Source organism: Armigeres subalbatus, chromosome 3 (assembly GCF_024139115.2).
Source record: "Armigeres subalbatus isolate Guangzhou_Male chromosome 3, GZ_Asu_2, whole genome shotgun sequence".
In the NCBI taxonomy this organism is placed as follows: Eukaryota; Metazoa; Arthropoda; class Insecta; order Diptera; family Culicidae; genus Armigeres; species Armigeres subalbatus.
In genome coordinates, this window is record NC_085141.1 from 33,072,981 (window position 1) to 33,093,414 (window position 20,434).

At 39.8% G+C, this 20,434-nt stretch overlaps 2 protein-coding genes across 3 annotated transcripts; one reads left to right on the forward strand and one right to left on the reverse strand.

Moving 5' to 3' along the window:
- Window positions 1-656: 656 nt before the first annotated feature.
- LOC134227069 (CDP-diacylglycerol--inositol 3-phosphatidyltransferase-like) lies at window positions 657-19,947 on the forward strand. 2 transcript variants are annotated; one of them, XM_062708300.1, is made up of 5 exons: window positions 657-800; window positions 11,234-11,368; window positions 18,137-18,290; window positions 18,356-18,519; window positions 18,621-19,947. In XM_062708300.1, exons 2-5 carry the CDS (start codon window positions 11,275-11,277, stop codon window positions 18,791-18,793), a joined length of 585 nt encoding a protein of 194 aa, XP_062564284.1. In that variant the 5' UTR covers window positions 657-800; window positions 11,234-11,274; the 3' UTR covers window positions 18,794-19,947. The 2 variants fall into 2 exon arrangements, with proteins under 2 accessions (XP_062564284.1, XP_062564283.1); XM_062708299.1 differs by lacking the exon at window positions 657-800 and adding an exon at window positions 10,228-10,547.
- On the reverse strand, window positions 3,308-8,783 carry LOC134221558 (uncharacterized). The gene is made up of 4 exons (XM_062700751.1): window positions 8,607-8,783; window positions 4,619-7,591; window positions 4,095-4,552; window positions 3,308-3,997 (listed from the first exon to the last, which is right to left on the reverse strand). Exons 2-4 carry the CDS (start codon window positions 4,887-4,889, stop codon window positions 3,308-3,310), a joined length of 1,419 nt encoding a protein of 472 aa, XP_062556735.1. The 5' UTR covers window positions 4,890-7,591; window positions 8,607-8,783.
- Window positions 19,948-20,434: the final 487 nt, after the last annotated feature.

Below are 20,434 nucleotides of genomic sequence, written 5' to 3' on the forward strand. Positions count from 1 at the left end.
TGAGTGCTTGACATCAGATGTCAAATTATTTCATTGCAGTCATCATTCAATGCACTAAACAAAAGGGGCGGAAATCGTTTAATATAGACCAATGCAAACTCTAACTTAACCTCACTTATTTTGATAGTTCACAGAGCTTGTTTACAAGGTGTTGGAAGAAAAATCGATGAAGGGAAAATTAAAAATCATATTTTTAGTTTAAAATTGCTGTGATCCGAATACTTTAGTGTTATTCTTTGCATTCAGCATGAAATCAATCGCAAAGGACATCTACATGCGAATAAAATGACGAAACAATTCTATCGGAAGCTGGGCCGGAGGCTAAGTCCCGGAGAAAAAGCTCTGTGAACTGTCAACCTACGTCATCATGCACTGGTCTATTCGTGACATCCGATATGCTTGACAGAAAACAACAAAATGGTACATACATATAAACTCTCGAGAGATCTTTGGAAAAGCCGTAGATGCTGCGTCACAGCTTAATTTTATTTACCTTCATACTAACGTGCTTTTTCGAACTTCTTCGCCACCTAGGAATCTGTGCCATTGAATTTGTTTGTGCCTCCTCCGACTAAACTTGAACGAAAGAAAAAAAAAACAAACAACGGAAGAGTTTTCCTAAATTTCCCATCGGATTTCTTTCATATTGGTGTTGTGAAACGAGCACCCGGCCGACCTTGAATTGCCTTAATCAAAACGTGGGAGCGAAATTTTCTATAAACTACGGGGGACATCGGAAAAATACCTATAGTTTTCTTACTGGACTAGAAAATCGGATTATAGTTTTCCAAGTTAAATTCGTGAGTATTCGTGAGAAATTTATTTTTTTTACCACTAGATGATTAATGATCGTCTTGCATATGCCTGACATAATCCGATAAGTAGACAGGTGCCTTCTTGTTCCGAGATGATCTAGACGATTTCGCAACCTCGGATTGTTTCTCTTTTTGCTCAATGTTCTTTTCTCCCAGAATTCCAGAATCCGCAGCTCTCCAGGCATGAACCTTCTTAGTCTGAGAGACATGACGACGAAGAACGTGTCCATTTCCATCATTTAGGAGAAGACTACCATTGTCTTCTTTAACGACTGTATATCTTTTTTCATGAAATCTTGTATCTCCCTTAGATTTGATTTGTCTTTCTAGTATGACATCATCTCCAGGACCGACCTTGCAGGGCCGGGATCCTCGCCGTGCATCTGCAATGGCCTTGGAATATAGCTTCGCCTTTGCATCTCTCGAGTTCAGTAACTGTTCATCGATATTCACTTTGCCAGGGTTAATCAGAGGCAGGCCACGGCGAATTTTCCTTCCGCTCATGACCTCTTCCGGTGCCACCTTAGTAACAGTATGAGCAGATGCATTGTGGGCATTCACTGCCGCCTGTAGCTCATCATTGAAGTTAGTAGAGTTGGACATCGCCGTGGACATGGCCTTATTCACAACCTTCATGAAATTTTCGACCAGACCATTCTGCTGGGGGAAAAATGGTGTGGAGAAAATTGGTTGTATGCCTCTTTCGCTGCAATAGTTCTTATAGTCGTCACTGTTGAATGGAGGCCCATTATCGGATTTGATCGCAACAGGGTAGCCCTCTCGGTTAAACACATCGTCCAGAATTTTTCTCGTACTTTCAAAACTAGTTGACTTCACCGATCTAGCGATGGCATACCTTGATCGGTAGTCGATTATAACAAGGATAGAAATTCCGCCAAATCTTGCGTAGGGACCATTGAAGTCGAGTGCTATGGTCTGCCAAACGGTTTTTGGAGCAAATACACGGTGCATCGGTGGGGGTTTCTCTGGTCTCCCATTTATTGCACACGTTTTACATGATTTCACCCAGCTCTCTGCATCCGTTGCCATCCCTGGCCACCACACTCGTTCTCGCAATATACTTTTTAGTTTCGCTGCTAACGGGTGGCCAATATGGGCCACTTCTAAAGTTTTCTGGCGTAACTTTTCTGGAATCACTGCACATCCAAGCTTAGTAAGTATACCACCTTCCACAGAGAGATCGTCCGAAACTGCTTGGAACCTGCTCAAATGCTTTGGCCATTTTCCCGAATCCAATGCCTTGATAACCTATCACATGTAATAATTACTTCAATGTTATTTTACAAATAAATTTTAATTGTTATCATAATACCTGTTTTAACGTTTCATCGATTGTAGTTGATTCCAAAATTTCGTGTTCCGTTAGGAAGTTAGCACTTTTTGCCTCTATGTGTGCCAATTCCCAGGGACTAGACTCTTCATCGAATGGTTCGTCAGTTCCTTGGTACAGTCGGGAAGAAGGATCCGCTATGTTGTCGTTGCCTTTCACAAATTCCACAGAGTAGTTGTATGGACTCAGTCGCAACGCCCAACCATCCGCTCTGGTTAGAGCCCTCTTAGTGGTCTCGCGAGAACGATTGAAGATAAATGTCACTCCTTTTGCATCGGTCCGTAGCGTGAAGTGCCTACCAAGCAGGAAGTAGGAAAAGTGCTCCACTGCCCACACCGCAGCAAGAGCTTCTCTTTGATTCTGTGCGTAACGTTTCTCTGTGTCTGTCAGAGCTTTCGATGCGAAACTTATTATCCGTGACTTTCCCTCGGCAGACTCTTGTACCAAAACTGCCCCCAAAGCATTAGGTGAGGCATCTGTGTACAGTACGGTATCTTCTTGTTCCGAAAAGTATCCCAGGGATACGGTACAATTAATTATCTGATCTTTCATAATGTTGAACGCTTCTTCGTGCCTTTTGTCCCACGTCCAAACTTTAGATCCGACCAGTGCCCACAAGGGACTCGAAACATTGGCAAAGTTTTTTAAATAAGGACTTACGAAAGACGCTAGTCCGAGAAAACTTCGCAACTCCGAAGAAGTGGAAGGCCGTCTAAATTTCTGAATTGCGCCAATTTTCGCTTCTTCGATATGAAAACCGTTTTGATCCAGCTCATGTCCTAGAAACGTGACGCGTGTCTTGTCGTATTCACACTTATCGAGATTCAAGGTGAGATTATTTGCTTTCAGTATTTCCAAAACCTGTGCCACCGTTTTATGCAAATCTTCTAGATTCTCCTCAAAGATCAAGATGTCATCTATGTACACGATCTTGTTTTCTATGGTCTCCAGAATCCTGACCATTTCTCTTTGAAAGATTTCTGGAGCGCAGTTCACTCGAACATTAGGCGCGTAAACCTGAACATTCCGTTCTCGGCTAAGAATGTTGTCAGATCCCGCGATTCTTGGCTCAATTCCAGGTGATAGTAAGCGCTCTTCAGATCTAGTTTGGTGAAATACTTAGCTCCATGAAGTTTAATCTTCATTTCATCCAGGATAGGAGACGAAAATACTCGCGTTTGATGGCTCTATTGGTGCTCTCATATTTACGACCAGGCGAAAATCGTTTTTCCTTCGCCACCGCTGACATTCCGCTTATCCACTCGGGAGCCGTTATTACTCTTTCAATAATTCCACTTTCCTCCATTTCCAGTAGACGGCGGCGAGCCCCTTCGCGATATGCAGCAGGAATGTTGTAGTATGCGTTACGAGTTGGTGCAATACTTTTATCCACGCTGAACTTGATTTCAACCCCTGGCATCTTCGGGAATTTCTTGTTCATTGAATCCTCACAGCCGTTAATTTGAGAGCTTACGAATAACAGCTTCAAATCGCTCGCAGTTGTTCTGCCAAGAAGTGATCGCTTACCATTCATTACCACAAGAAAATCCGCTATTACAGACTGTGTAAATCCTTCTGGTTCGATCCGTGCTCTGAAAGCAGATTCAATTTTCATTGGGACTCCGGAGGCATACGCTCTCAAGTCTCTATGTGAGGATATTTCAATGGGATTGAGTTCCGCTTTTTCTGATAAATATTCCTGCTGTAAACATAGCCAGTCACTTCCACCAACTACGTTGACGTCTGCCCCAGAATCGATCAGAAATTGGATTGGGCTAGAGGATCCCACACGGCATTTGATTAACACGTCTTCGAAAGATAACGCGTTTAACTGTCAATGAATAGCAGAAAAAAATACGTGTATGAATAAACTCAACTGACAATATTTATTTCTTCGAATAACAATGGATTATATTATCTTATTTTACCTCTTCTTCCTTAGCAACATTCGTTACGTCTGACTGACTCCCAGTATCGAAAATCGCATGGACACGTTTCTTTCGGCACACCACAGCGAAATGACCCATTATGCCACATTCATTACATTTGAGTTTAAGCGCCGGGCAGATTTGGTTCTTGTGCATCCATCTGTTACATCTGGGGCAAAGACGCTGCTGATTGCCGCCGAACCGGTTATTGAAACGAGAGCGTTTGTTGTATGGTCCATCTGTTGGTCTGGAACGGCCTTCACGTTTCACCATGGATCGTTTGAAACCACCACGCCAGGCACCACGCTCATTTAGATGATTGATGCCAGAATCATATATATCAACTGTTTGAGATGGGCCAGGCTGATATGCCTCGTCGCGAGTTGCCGATTGTACAATGAAATTAATTTCATGGCCGAATGTTCTCGCCGTTTTAGCCAACTCTCTGTTTGACATACCTTTGGTAAGTATTGAAAAAAGATATGCTAATCATATTAGTATTCCTATTAATTCATTCTTCTTACCTTTCAATAATTGTACACGAACGAACCGTTCTTGATCAGTTGGACTATACCGACATAGGCGAACTTTTTCCATGAGCCTTGAATGGAAACCAACAATCGTTTCTCCTCTTTCTTGATGCATATTCGAGAAGGCCTCGTGCTCCACTGCTGTGTCGGTCATAGATCGAAGGTGGTTCTCGACGTTTTTCATGAAGATCGTGTAGCAGTTTCGGTCGTTTAGATTAGGTCTCAATTTAGCAGCACGTACAATGCCTTGCAACTCTTCACCCATCGATAAGAACAGTAGCTGGGATCGCCGAACAGGGTCTGTACTGCCGTTGGACGCATAAATGTCACATGTTACATTTTAACATTTTTGAGGTTTTGATGTTTAACGTCATAATTTGATACGTATTTTCGAAATATTTTGTCAAAACAGAGGTTTTATTCTAGAAAACTCGAAAAAAATGTGAAGTCAATTTGTCACATTCGAACAAATGGACGCATACTTGTCACACCGGTATAAATGGACGCATATTTGTCACACTAAAAACAAGAGATATAACAACCACACAAAAAGACACATAGCACTGCGTGATGTGTCCTGACGACCGTCCATAAAATATACCATGCTTTTAGGGTCATCTACAATCTACGTGGATAGTTTAGAAGGGTGGCTGGTAAGCATGCAAGGTCTTTCCCTACTTTCAGAATTTATATGAAGGGTTGTCCATGAAAGAATAGGGAAGGTATTATATTGTCTAGAACCTCTCCAAGTATAACGTGAACGGCCTCTTGGCAGAAGACAATATGAGACTGTGACATAATTTTAATTTTCAAGGCCTGTAAAAAAGTGATGAAGAGGAACCTTTTAGCAAACCCGTTTTTTTGTAAAACTCATAATTATTGTGACATGTTATGGCGATAAAATTTATTCAAAGTATGCAACGAGTACAAAGATTAATCAGAAGCTTTTTGCTTCGTCCCAAGATCAATGAAAAACGATTTTTCCTCTTCGGTAACAACAGGTTGAACCACTTTTATTATAGAAGTTTTCTTTTCTTCAATTCCTAGAGGAGCATTTTGCCAACGTACATTTGTATGAAAAGAGGATGAATTCTTTACAACCAACTTAAATTGCTTGTTGGAAAACAGTATTGCAGTATTTAAGGTCTTTACTGTTGATATTGTTTGCGTATCCAAGTTCATAACGGCCTTTTTTAAACTCCACTATTTGCATGGAATCCACATACGGGCGTGGCTTGCAGTGGTTTATCGTATACTCCAAAACGGTGAGCTTTGAAGAAGTCAGTTGCTTGCATAACAAGTGCATCAACATTGTTCTTTGCATTGCCAACCACAGACTTGAAGTTTTCATAACTGACGACATGTTCATGTCGCATTTTGGAATCAAACGCCGCATGGAAAGAGTCATTGGTCATTAACGTATGTCCCGATTGAAAGTTCTCCAACAGCATGCGCTTGACCTGAATTTCATTATTGTTTATCAGTAGAGTAATGTGATAGGATTAATACCAGTTCTTATTTTGCGAACAACAATTATTCAACCAAAAGATAATTGTTTTCAGGTCAGCGCACTTCATAATAACTTTGAAAAAACAGCTAAGGATTTCGTTGGCTGTACGACCATTAACTGTCTCGGACAAATGCACGCAGACAATGGGAATTTTCGTATGTAGGGGCCAACAGGCTCATTAAAGACCAGCAGCCTTTACGCTAATGCTCTTGAACCTATCCAACCGTGGAAGCCGTATGACCTAGAATATAATCTATAAACAATTAATAACTTTTTGCAAATCCACAGAAAAAACTTTTTCACCTGGTACTTTGTCACCATCATCTCGATAAGACAGTCGTGATTCCTTTGAACGTTGAGGATGTTGTGCATGTCCTTGTCCAGTGCAAGGAAACTACGCCACTGCCGTCAAGAATCGGTTGGTCAACCACTGGGACCGGTAATGGAACGTTTGCCGGCTCCGAAAACAAAACACGATCACTTGTGTCATTTTTTAAATCGAACCCGAGGAAGTCCTTTTCCGATTCCAGCTACTGGATTGTCTGTATTGGATTTCCGGTTCCACTTCTACCGACAGCAAAAAATCACACCAAAGAAATACAATCGTCGCTCACGAAATGTAAAAACAAATGAACAAACAAAAACTATCTCTCAGTTCACAGTGTGACAAATATGCGTACATTTTGCACCTGGCCAGTGAATTTCGCGGCATAAGTGTCACATTTGGGTTTTGATTGAAAAACGTGGGAAAAATAGTTGTTTTTAGCAATGTTTGAGTCCGGCCCAACGAATATGAATATTCTTTTATAGTTTATGGGGTTAAAGCTAATGAAAAAGCAACATTTTGCGATAATAGGATGAATGTATTTTGAAACTTCAAATGGCGTTTTTCTCATTTTTCTCGTTTGTAACATGTGACATTTATGCGTCCGACGGCAGTGTAGCATTTGACAAAGAGGCAGCGATTTCGAAGTTTTCAATATACTTCGTCCACTCTTCCCACATCTTATTCGCCGGAATGCTCTTCGGGAAGGATTTCATCTGGTCCCAACGGATGCTAGTAGTATTCTCATAGGAGTGCGGCGACGGGAGGAAACGTGCTGTAGTCCAACTTTCCTCGGCTTCGTTAGCTTCAGTGTTTGGTGCTTGACTGTTTCTCGCAGTTATTACTGCAACCGACTTAGTCAATTCTGCAAGTTGTCGCTTGAGCATCTCATTCTCTTTGAAAAGATTGCTTGTAGTTTCATTTTGGACATACTGATCTGGTGATTTCTCGCTGTTCTCTTCAACGACGAACTCAGGGGCACGAACATACCTTCCAACGCTCGGGAGCTCCTCGTTATCTTCTGTCTCGACTTCTTCATCACTCTCTCTGTAACGACGGACATATTTGCCTTCCATTGACATTGCTTCGACTTTGAATTTCCCGTTTTAAGTTTCCAAAATATTCCAAGTATCTGTAAAGTCAAAATGGAAGATCGAGAACAAATTGATTTTTATACACTCAACGATTCTTCCATATTATTTATTTGATCCTAACAGATTATTATGATCAAAGATAATATTATTACCGTTTTTTATTCTCGTCATAGATTTGCATTACTCTTGGAAACATTCAACCACACATTATTCAATACAGAATTGAAAAAAAATAAGTTTTATTTCTCTGTGTAAAGGTTTTCATTACTTGTATGCAAATCTTTCGAAGTGTTTCTATTACCATCTGACACATTTGCTATTGTAGTTTTTTCTTATTACAGTTCTTGTTACAGTTTTCCTTACTGCCATTAACACTTTCCACTGCCAAACACAAATTCGACTATTATTTGTACGGCCATTCGAATAATTCTCGCATTTTTGCGCAAGGTTTCCATTACCTTGGCAGGGTTTTCGCTACCCTAATACGGTTTTCATTACCTTCAAGACAGTTTGCACTGCCTCACTAAAGTTTCCACTAGTATTATTCGAAGGGTTTTCATTACCATTCGAATAGTTTTCATCGCAATGCGCAAGGTTTTCTTTACCTTGGGAGGGTTTTCGTTACCCTAGCACGGTTTTCATTACCGTCAAAGATAGTTTACACTATAATTCAAAGGGTTTTCATTACCGTTCGAATAGTTTGCATTATGATGCGCAAGGTTTTATTACCTTGGCAGGGTTTTCTTTACCCTTTTTACGGTTTTCATTACCATACACAAATGTTCACTATTATCCAAAGGGTTTCATTACCCACACAATTTTCTTCGCTTGCGTTATTTCTCCGCCATTTTGTTTTTTAAACAAAAAAGTTTTTTTTCCCACGCCAAGTGATTTCTTCTCTGCTCCCCTTAGTAACATAATTATATTCTCCTGGCAGGATCGCCAATGTAAATTGTTAATTACTTTAATGCTGTCAATTTTGTCCCAGGAGCTAGCCAAACGGAAGAATCACTTGGCGAGGGAAACACGGTGACTTGCTGGGAAACAACTTACCTCCTCGGAGCCTCGCTGAACAATGACGAAGGTGGTTACGTGCCAAGCGCGCGCCGCGATCGTATGCTGTTCAGTTTGCAGTGTTACCAACCTCACTGCGTGCCGGTTGCACAAGCATAGCAAGGGGAAGGAAGCTGGTAGAATGAGTCTCGTATACACCTCGCTCCAAAAGGATACCTCACAATTTTATATACTTCCTTTCTTCCAGTTCGATGGTTATGGTTATATATTATTAACATTGAGTAGGGGACCAGGGGGCATTATGAACACCCGGGGTAGATTGGACACCCCCAATATTCTTGTTAATTCAATCATTTTTCTACTTTCAATGCAGCGAACTCTATAATCCTTTCATAAACAACTAATTTATAGCGTAGAAGTCATTGTTTTATTTTCTTAGCGCATAAATTTGACAAAAAAGTAAGAATGTCTTTCAAATGATTAAAAATTATAAGCTTTACTTTACCATAGAAAATGATTTCTCAATTATTAGTCATCCCATAGCAAAATTCTGTTATTTACAGTGCTACGCAATGCGGTCGGGTCTGAGCTTGACGACCGACTGGCAAATAGCTCACACAACCTCACTTGATCAGCACAGTTGCTGATGAAGAATGTGTGTAGCCGCCAGACATTCTAAATACTCACGCTCCTCTAATGTGAACGTGTACCATACACAAGTGGAAGTGTTGGTTTGACAAATGGACTGCGAGTGATTTGGTTATGCGTCCAATTTGGGAATCTCGAGCTCGTTCAGTAGCCGCTAGGTTGAGAAGGCCGACGGAGGTCCTTCGTGGCTTAGTTGGTTAAAGCACCAGTCTAGCGTACTGAGGGTCGTGGGTTCGAGTCCCATCGAAGGGAAAGTGGTTACCTACGATAAATTTTCCAAATCAATATCTTCCACATGATGTACCTATTCACATATGAGTTTTCACAACATTGTAAATTAATATCCAAGTCGGGTGGTTTAATCCCCGAATATAGGCAATTAACTTTGATTGAACTGAAAATTTTTGTAAAACTTTCAAAATTGCAATTAGAGATGTCGTAAAATCCCGATTAATCGATTAGTTACTAATCGATTACTCTTGATTCTTGTCGATTATTGAATCGATTAATCATTGTATAGTAATCGATTCAAAATTAATTGATTATCATTAATTGATGAATCCATTAATCGAAATAATCAATTAATTTTCGACATCCTTATGATGTCGTAAAATTCTGATTAATCGATTAGTAACTAATCGATTACTCACGATTCCTCTCGATTATTGAATCGATTAATCGTTGGGTAAAAATCGATTCAAAATTAATCGATTATCACAACGATGAATCGATTAATCGAAGTAATCGATTAATTTGCGACATCTCTAATTGCAATTCATTACAGATCATACATGCTTCCCAATCAACCGCGTGTTTTATCAGCGGGACTGCTCAGAACAAATTCGTATCAACAGGCAACAATATATATTAGAAGATGTTGACAGGTTCCTTCAACGAAACTACAAAAAAATAGAAATACAAAACACGATTAAATTTTAAATCAGTTTTCTATTTTGGACAAGCAACATTCAAAAATTACTTCAAAAACCTACAGAAATCATCACCGTCCTTCAGCACAAATTCGACAATATTTTCCACTGGCTGGCCCACTGTTTGCCGTCATGTCACAATAAAGAGCGAACGAGAAGGTGAATTTATTCGGCTCGTTGGGTCCACCAACTCAAATCAAACACAGTTCTGATTCGGAGTTGAAGTGCAGCGAAGGTAGAAAGCGATTACAGCGCAACATTTTCCACTGAAAGTATTTCCCTGCGGTTGAAAACCGAAAGTTTGTCTGTAATTTTCCGCAGTTAGGACGCCGCTAAGGGTTAATTGCTTGCATCATGTCCACGGAAAAGGAGAATATTTTTGTCTTCGTGCCGAATCTGATTGGTAAGTGACTTTTTCTTCGGTTCATCTCCAATTAATGTTGAGTCCTTTCTTCGCCCTTGCATTTGATTTCCTTCGGTTTGGTTCGGTGGGTGGGTGGGTGGTTTGGTCTAAGGATGGGTGGAGCCGAGTGGGCGAATACATATTTCCCATCTCATCGGAATGGAAGTAACAACAACAAACTGAGTACATTTTGAAGAGTGGTTCAGAAGTGCCTTGCTAATGAATGTAGTAGGTGTATTTTGTTTTTCGTCTGTCTATCTAATTTACAAGTCTTAATTAGGAAATATGTTAAGTAAATCTTAAATGATGCCTTTACGTCAAATCTGTTCCTCTATAAACATGCTCCTATTTCGATCATATCGCTGCTGAAAATGAAAAAAAATGTGATCCACGTGCGTACACAAGTTCAAAATTTCTGCTTAACAATAAGAACTATAATATTTGGCGAAAATAAGAGATTTTTGTAAAGCTAATAAAAAAGGCGAATAAACGTTATAATATTCGCATCGCATATCAATTTAAACAAATATATAAGCGCATTTGAACGATATGAACCACTCTGCGATGACGATTGTACTGCTGTGAGAGGGGAAGATATTGATTTTCTGTACGACTGCGGCGTCATACGGATTCTGGAATATTGTTTATTTATGTTTCAATTCGGCCAATTTTCCTCTCCTTTGCAGGCTATGCCCGGATCGTGCTGGCGATCGTTTCGTTCTACTACATGCCTACCAACTACGTGATCGCCGGCTGGTGCTACATCGTGAGCGTCGTACTGGATGCCCTCGATGGACATGCTGCCAGACATTTCAATCAATGTAAGTGTTTGAAGGACAACGTTGCATGCGAACGCCAACCAATTGATTAATTTAATTAAAGGATAAACGGAGAAATAGTGAAAGCTTAGAAGTTGCATAACGTCGAAGGGGACTAATGCGGTTTTGCTATCTTCAGGAATTAAAATGCTTATCTCACTGATAAAGCACAATACTTCATAATGGTTCGAGATAAGCAGTTCGATTTTATAAAATTCTTGATAATTAACAGTTTTGGGTAGCATCGATCACATTTTTCACAGTAAAACATTTCAAAGGAGATTTTCGTTCTTACAACACTTGGAAGGTGCGATGAAAGAGGTCGCCATAAGCAGGTTCCACCTGCTCGCATGCATAGGGTAATTTACAATATTTTTTGATCTCGTATGCATGTTCAGTTGAACCTCTAATAGAAAATATTATTAGGTCATTGGAAGTGGAAGAGTTAGATTTAGAATGGGATAACAGTTTTCTCCATCTTGGCTGATATTCATGTTGTTAAGTTATTTCAAATCGAACTCGCAACTAGTGATGGGCAAAACTGTTCATTCAGATGAGCGGTTCTGAAGCAAGCGTTCACTTAAATGAGCCGACTTATTTCATTCAAAAGAACTATCAAGCCCTGGTGGTTTGACGAAACATCATTCAAATTATCGTAGTTTGAACTTCTAGTAACTTCTTGATATGCAACTTATTTCTAGTGGACTGTTTTTTCTCCGATGTTAGTAGGCTGAGACGCTTATTACAGATTTGTGCCGTTTTCTCACGCATGACCTTGAAGTACCCGTAATACAAAATCTTTTCAAGACCAACTGATATAACCTCGGATAAATTGTTTTTATCTGCTCCCACCATAACAAGGGATTGCTAACTTTCGGAAGTGACCTCAGTGAAGCTGATTAAGCGAAAAACGTACTCTTAAAGGAACTTTTGGTTACTTGGGGCGTACCTAGCGCCTTCGTTTATGGCAGCAACTGAATCATAATATGATCTCGAAGCTTACTGATCTGTTCGTCAAACTCCTCCCATACAGACAACTAAGCTTCGACAGAAACTGTTTCTGAATTGACCTTTCCCTTTCGAACAATTTATTCTTTATTTTCAATTGACCTTTCCCGTCAAAAATTGTTTTATTGTCTCAGTCGATTCTTTGACTTATTTAGCCATATTTTTTAAGCCTCTAACTATTTTAAAAATCGAAAACAAAACCCGAAAAAGTGTTGCACGTGTGAACCAGGCCTGAAAAATGCCGATGTTCATTCAAAGTCGAGCAAAGGTTAGGCCAATCTTGACAGCATTTTTTGATCTGTTTTTTTTTTTAATTTTAAAAATACTTAGAGGCGTCAAAAATATGGGTTCTTTGGGAAAGTTGACCCTAAATAAAATAAAGAATCGATTGAGCGAATAAAAATTTTCAAAGGGGAAAGGTCAATTATCGATTGATACTTGCTGTTATTTGCTGTCAGCTCCAAATCCCAGTTTTAAAAATCGAGGATCCAGAAATACGAGAAATACTGACTGCGCTATCAGCTCGTTCATTTCGAGGCCTGAAAATGCTAAGGAGTATGTAAGAGAGTAGGAGAATATATGCTGGCTCCTGAACAAACAAACAAAATTAAGCGGCTGATCAAGTGACACAGTGTTTGTTATTTGAGCCACGGTTCATTTGAAATCCGCGGCTCAAATTTAGAGAGCCGTGGTTTGAACGGTACACTACGATGTGTTCAGAAATCCCAATCAGCTCCTGTTTCTGGAACCGTAGACTTTCAACGTGACCGGTTGCTTCGCTCAGCAGGTTGTCCAGTTCTTTAAATGTCCCCTTTGACATTCTCTTTAGATTTAGCAATCCTCGTATATGCGATTCGACAATCACACGCTTGTTTTCGTACCGATCCGTTAGAACTTTCCAAGCTTGCTGATAATTACCTTCGTTGATTATCTTCTCATCCAGTATGCCTGAAGCGGATCCAATCAGCGCTTTATCTAGGTGGTATAGTTTTAGCGCCTCCGAATCACCCGACTGCGCCATCAAGTCCTGGAAAATCGCCTTGAATTTGGGCCAATTGGAGTAATTGCCGTCGAACGTAGGTATTGGCGCTTTTAGCGGTTGCTGCTGGATGATGACTTGTGGTTGAGGAACGGAATAGTTCGTAGGTTCTCGAGGAGTAGAATAATTTATCATTTCCTGGACACGGTTGGACAATTCACTGTGACGATCCTCGAAGCTACAGTATATTTCGTCCTGCTCATCGGAAGCTTCGTCAGGAATTAATGCCATGATTTCGCTATGGAAGTGGCTGAACTCGGTATAGATCGCCACTAGTTTTCCTTCGTGCATTGCAGCTGGGCCAACTTCAAATTTCTCTGGTCTCGCAAGGTGAGTTGAATCCGCACAAGCTTTTGCTCGGCGTGGCTTCTTTGGCGGAACAATCCTCTCAATTTCTGCATCGTTTCCGGTGTCACTCCCTCTTCCCAAGTGAATCCATGAAATGAACCGGACGAAACAGATCTTGAGCCTTGCCCGCTTGGAGGAGGAGGCAATTGCGATTGATTCAATATCGGTACGTTTTGCGATTGCTCCTCTTGCACTTGCTTTTCTTGTACCTGCTCTCCTTGCACTTGCTTCACCGGAGAATGTTCCAGCGGCATTTTCGATATAGTCTTCAGCTACTCTTCTAAACGGCAACGTAGCCCGCGATGAATGTATTATTCGGCACTCTCAATCACCTTTTACGGAAATGTTCAAACTCTTTGTCAGGCACTCGCGGTGGATTTAGTATCCAGACTCTTAGGTTACTCGCTCCGGAAATGCTCAAAGCTATATTTTCACCACACTATAATCGCGACGGAAAACACTGTTCTGATTCGCAACACTAACGCCGACGCAACTGTACCACTTTGAGCAAGCACGCTCTTGATTTGTCTTGTTTGAATTTTTCAAAATGGCGTCACTTTTCGAACCACGTTCGTCTTGTTTGAATTTTTCAAAATGGCGTCATTTGTTGAACCACCGAATGGGTAGTGTAGAAAACAGTAGAAAAAGATGATTTCCGGATTCAAGATGTGTAACGTGTTCTTTCGGGATGGATTTGACCTTCCGTGTTACTGGAGACCTCTCGTGGATGGGTACCGGTCCTTCCGTTGGTAGCCTCTCGATGGCTGGATTCCGATCCGGTTCGACTGGACCAATTTATGTTCCGTAACAATGGACCATAAGACTTGGTGGAGGGTAATCGTCGTTAACTTTGGAATGACACGGAAGTGTCCTTGGATTACGATTCCCTTGGATGGATGGATCTTCGGAAGTGGACTGTATTAATAAAGACCGGTTCGAATTAATTAACACATTAACACTTAATTCTACTTTATTTTTGAAAACGCTCTACACTGTTCGAGATCTTATACGCGACTGTACTTCGTTCCAAATTTTCCGCTCGCACGCTCTCGTTCGCCGGCCGGCTTAATAGCATTGCGGGTCGCTGTCTTCTCAAAGTCGACGCTGCGTCAATATTGGGCATCGCTGCTGTGACGAACGGAACAAGGTGCGATGGAGCACATTTGTAAAAAAAATGATTGCGAAGTCTTTTTCTCATGCTAAAAGTCTACTACTTTGATTGGCTGTTGAACTATGCTCCTAAACCAATTTTCAGTGGAAAAATGTTTTTTCTTATAATTCAATATATATGTTTTCGTGTCCTATTGATACTGGACCCTAATTTTCAGTTTGAAATGTTGGTCCTTTGGCGTAGAAGTGCGTGGAATGTGTCATAATGCCATTTGGGATTACGAGCTGAACAGCCCGGGGCCATTTGGCATGACGACCGTTTGGCATAGTAAAGAAAAAATAGTCAATGATTTTAGGGCCTTTTGGCATAACGACCATACGGCTTATGACCATTTAGTGTAGAAATTGAAAGAATTATAAAAACCCTAGCCAGAAGCTCGCTTTACAAGAGTCATCTGTCTTATTGCCTTATTCTGGGCATATGCGTGTTTTCAATAAGTGATTTTCTTTTTCGCATAATTCAGGGTAAATTCGTGATTGAAATGAAGAAACAATGTACTAATTTGCCTTATTCCTTAAAAATGCGATTTAAAAAGAAAAATCTAATGCATGCTTAGAATGAACGAATGATCTACTCATAAGAATTCTTCTAAGCAAATGCGTGCATGCTTTCTCGTTATAAACAGAAATTGTGTGCTTTAAAAGATGGAATCATCTGCTCAATTGTCTTATTTCGATCCTATGCGTAGAAAAGAAATCATATAAGCTTCGACTTTTTTGTTCTTATGAAAAATGGGTCTAGTCTTCTGTCTTTTTCCGGAAAAAGCCGTACTTTGAAGAAGGGGCCATCTACTCTTTTGCCTCATTCCGGGAAAATGCATGCTTTTAAAGAAGGAGTTATATACACTATCAAAAATCCACACTATTTTATTGGCAAAAATCCATAGATTTTAGTTATGATCAGAGGCGCATCCCCGTTTCGAGTCGTGGGTAGGACAAATAGGAAATGCCGATTTGGGCAATAATTCTGGTAGCATTGAGCGATTCTCAGGTGTTACAAAACTATTGTGTTACTTACATCCGTTAGCACAAATAATGATTTTGGACTAATCACTGGAAGCAAAGCACTCTTCAACAGTCGAGATTTCACGTTTCACGTTCTTGTGAATGCTGGAGGAAAAAGGATGGTAGTTGGGACACCTATACTTAAGAAAGGAGCAGAGAACTCTTCGTCCTCTCATCAGTGCCACGGGAGGTTTTGGAACTGTTAGTGTGAAAGTTGTAACGGTAGGAATCGTTTTGGTAGAACATGAAACACAGAAAGAACTAAGGCATACAGAATAGGAAAGGGCGAGTCTGTGATCGAACCCATGATCTCCTGCTCATAGGCAGAAACGATAGCCACTAGACCACCGACCAATTTGGGCAACAGTTCTGGTATTAAAAAATCGATGCAAATTTTACCTATACTGCCCCTGAAAGCATAACTGTACCATGTTTATATAAAATCCATTTCAATATGGAGAAGTTATGCTTTCAATATAATAAATTCTAAAAATAATCAGATCTTAGAACTTCTTGCAGCCAGAATATTTATATAATTTGAGAAAATTGCCTTTTTAGTACAAATATTGCTTTTGCATTATTGATTATCGATCATATTTACCAGCTTCCAGAAGAAGTCACCGGACACAGAAATTTAAAAATATATTTAATGGTTTCAATCATTTTTTTCAACTGCTAGGATTTCATATTACCTTCAGGATCTAGCGATCCAAAGCAAACTACCAAAAAATCGCATGATCGTCGAAGAATCTGTTTTCGGAGATCAGAATCCTTTATGGATCAGATTTAGAGTGGTCTTCGGAATGTTTCTGGTTCCTCAGATTTCAATAGCTCTTTTGAGGTTTGAAGAAGACTTTTTCCGCAGGCTTCTAATAATCCATTCAATCGCATGATTGTTTAAAGCATTATCATAACTTCTAAAATATTTGATTAATCGCATTTGCAGATTTCAACAACTTCTATTTCAACTCTGCAAGACATCTTTGAGTGCTTTAGGGATTTTAAAAAGTGCCTGAAGTCCTAAATAACAATCAGTAGTTTATTGCTCTACGAAAACATCTATAACTATTGCTTGGACTCTGATTAACTTTAAAATCACCGTCTGCTAACACACAAATTCTTGCCATCCAATGACTTCATATGTTCTTCCAACAATCATGGGTAGGACAATCCTTTGACTGTCCTACCCAGGAAAATTCATGCGTAGGACATGTCCTACCTGTCCCACCCACTCCCGGCGCCACTGGTTATGATGTATTTTTGCGCAATAATTTGATTTATGTGTGGATCCATATCGATTATAATAGGATGGTTCTATTGCAAAAATCTATAATCGCGACACATATACTTTATGTAGTTATTTTTAGCAGTGTACTCTTAAGCAATTTTTCCGGGAAAATGCGTACTTTTGAAGAAGGAATATTGTCAAGACTTCTACTCTTTTGCCTTTTTCCGGTTAAATGCATACTTTTAAAAAAGAAGTCATCTACTTTTTTGGCTTATTCCGAGCAAATGCGTGCTTTTAAATAAGGAGTCATGTACTCTTTCGCCTCACTCCGGGTAAATACATACTTCGGAAAATGAAAATCATTTATTTACACAATTCACTTTTTTGTCGAATGGTCGTTAAGTCAAACATATGCCCATTGTATTTGATTCGATTTTTCAACGATTATGCCAAATGATCATTCATGCCAAACGGCCTCGAAGTACCCAACAGATTATGCAGATTATGATCTTTGACGAACTCATTTTCTAATGGAAGATCAGGAATAACTAAATTGTGGACTCGGAATCAAACGATAAACGAAACTAAATAAACTTAAAGAAAATTATTTTGAGCTTTTTGGTGGAATGTCATATGACGAGTTTGTATAATCCCATTTAATTCCACCACTTAATTGTACCTTGACAGATACGTATTTCAACCTCAACAGTAAGGTCGTCTTCAGTGTCTCGTACTTGACTCGACTCGAGTCGAGGTCGAAATACGTGTCTGTCAAGGTACAATTAAGTGGTGGAATTAAATGGGATTGTACAAACTTGTCTTATGACAAGTAAATAAACTTGATTAAACATGTCTGTACAAGGGAAAAGAAAGATTTAAAAAAGAGTAACATCTTTCATAATAGTACTAGACAGCTTATCGAAATCTGTTTTATTATTCAAGATAATCAAAAATACTTTCTCTCTGTTTTTAGCGACAAAGTTCGGCGCCATGCTCGACCAGTTGACCGACCGTTGCGGAACAATGGGTTTGTTGGTAACCCTCAGCTACTTCTACCCGAAGTACATGTTCTGGTTCCAGATGTCGATGGCTATCGATGTTGCCTGTCACTGGTTCTATCTGCACACGTATGTTCTGCGATGGTTTTGACCTACCTTCGGTTGGATTTAACAAATCTTTTCTTGTTTTATAGAACTGTTCTGCAGGGCAAAACTTCGCACAAGTTCATCGATATGTCTGGTAATCCAATTATGCGAGTGTACTACACCAACCGAACTGTTCTCGGCTTCATGTGCTTGTTTAACGAATTGTTCTATGCGGCTTTGTACCTGTTGCATTTCACACCGGGACCAATTAGTAAGTATCTGGCTTGTACCATATTAGGATTCATGATTATCTTAATGTGCAGTACTGGACCATCATAACTACATTTATGCTCACATTTTCCATGTCCGCAGTCTTCGGTATTTCGTCGTTCAAATTGCTGGCGATGTTCTCTGCCCCGGTGGCTATCGTCAAAACAGCCATTTCTGTGATCCATGGATACGTTGCCAGCATGAATATCGGCGTGATCGATGTGGCCGAACGCGAAGCTCAGCGGGAACGGGAAGCCGCCAAAAAGCCACAGTAAGGTGACATCTGTGCGCACCGCGCACTGTGAATACAATTGATGGTTCGTATTATGCTACTACGTCCCTATCGACGGTACTTCTTCCTCCTCAGTGTCAATCCATTGGAATTAAACCATCGTATCTATATCTAGTTTGTATCTGAATATAGTTGGGCGAAGAATATTCGTTAAAGGGCAGATGAATTAGGTATCTTTTTATGGGTTCATTGTTGTAGTAGCAAATGTAGTTGTAAATTATCGAATTTGTGAAACAGGTTCATTTAGTCGCTAAGATGACTATCACAAACAGAATCCCATATACCAAATGTATAGTAAACTAAATGACAATTCAGTATCCTTTTGATCTAACGTGGAAAAGTCTCGCCATTTTGATATTGATCTAAGCAGTCGTACAATTGTCATTGATATTCGAGTGTGAAATATTTTATAGTGGATTGAGCTTAGTAGGCTCTATTCCAAATTAATTGCCCAAAACCAGAAAATTCAAATTCATCAAAACCTATCAGAAAGAAAAATCTAATCGTATTTTATATTAAAAATGGTGTACCGTAGAAAAACAATGCACACATGAGCACTCAGCTTTATCATTCCACATATAGAGGAAAAATCGGAGAGGTGGTTAATAATAGAACATGTTGAAACAGTATCCCGTGCAATACATCCTTAAGGACAAGCCTCCTGGAATCCAAAATTAAATTTACTCGCGTTTTCAAGAGCATACCACTAAACACATACTACTAACTACTAAATACGGAAGCAACATACAACTCTGTCGTTTTCATCATTTTTTCATGCAAGCTGCGACGCAACAAAAAAACAAATAAAAAGATAACAGTTGATCGTATTGAGTGGTGTGCTTTTTAACACACGAGTGAATTTAGTCGTGGATTCTGGGAGGTTCGTCCTTAACTGTAAAATTATAAAAAAAACACGTGAGACTATTGAGAATGTTCGAGGAAGGTTATGCCAGTTGAAAAAGAAAGATTTTCACAATAGTATCCATTTGTAAACCTGATGTCCGTGCGCTGTCCGCGGTATAACTAGGGACGCAATCTGAAACATTGCAGAGTAGTTTTGTGAGTAAATCGATGTTGCACGTAACTTATTTTCCACCGTACATGTGTGGATAGAAACAAAACAAAAATGAGAAGTAATTAATTAGTTAATTCATTAGGAAATGTGTAGAGAAATTCCAATTGTCTATAATTGCCATTTTGTATAATATTTCCAGAAAGTGTTGGTAGTCGGTAGATGCGTAAAAATACAATAATGGTGTGTACAATTAAGTTGGCCAAGGATGATTCTGGGGTTTTTGAGGTACACAATGTGTCGGTCCAAAATATAATTGTGATTCATTCTTTGGATACAATTGAATAATTTCTCCAGTTGTCTTTGCGAGCAAAGGCGTAGGATTGCCAATACGGTAATGTCGAGTTCGGTTCTTGATCCGGTCTAAGATGTTTTCGGGTGGGAAACATTTTCGATTCCCTGGACATAGTGTATCCATTGCAATGTACTTGTACATGTACTTGCCACACAGGATACATACATATGCAGTGGCGGGAATAGAAAAGCTTTCAATTAATTGCTGAGGAAATTGAGCTTGATCTTAAGCTTGATGACCGTATAATTCATAGTTGT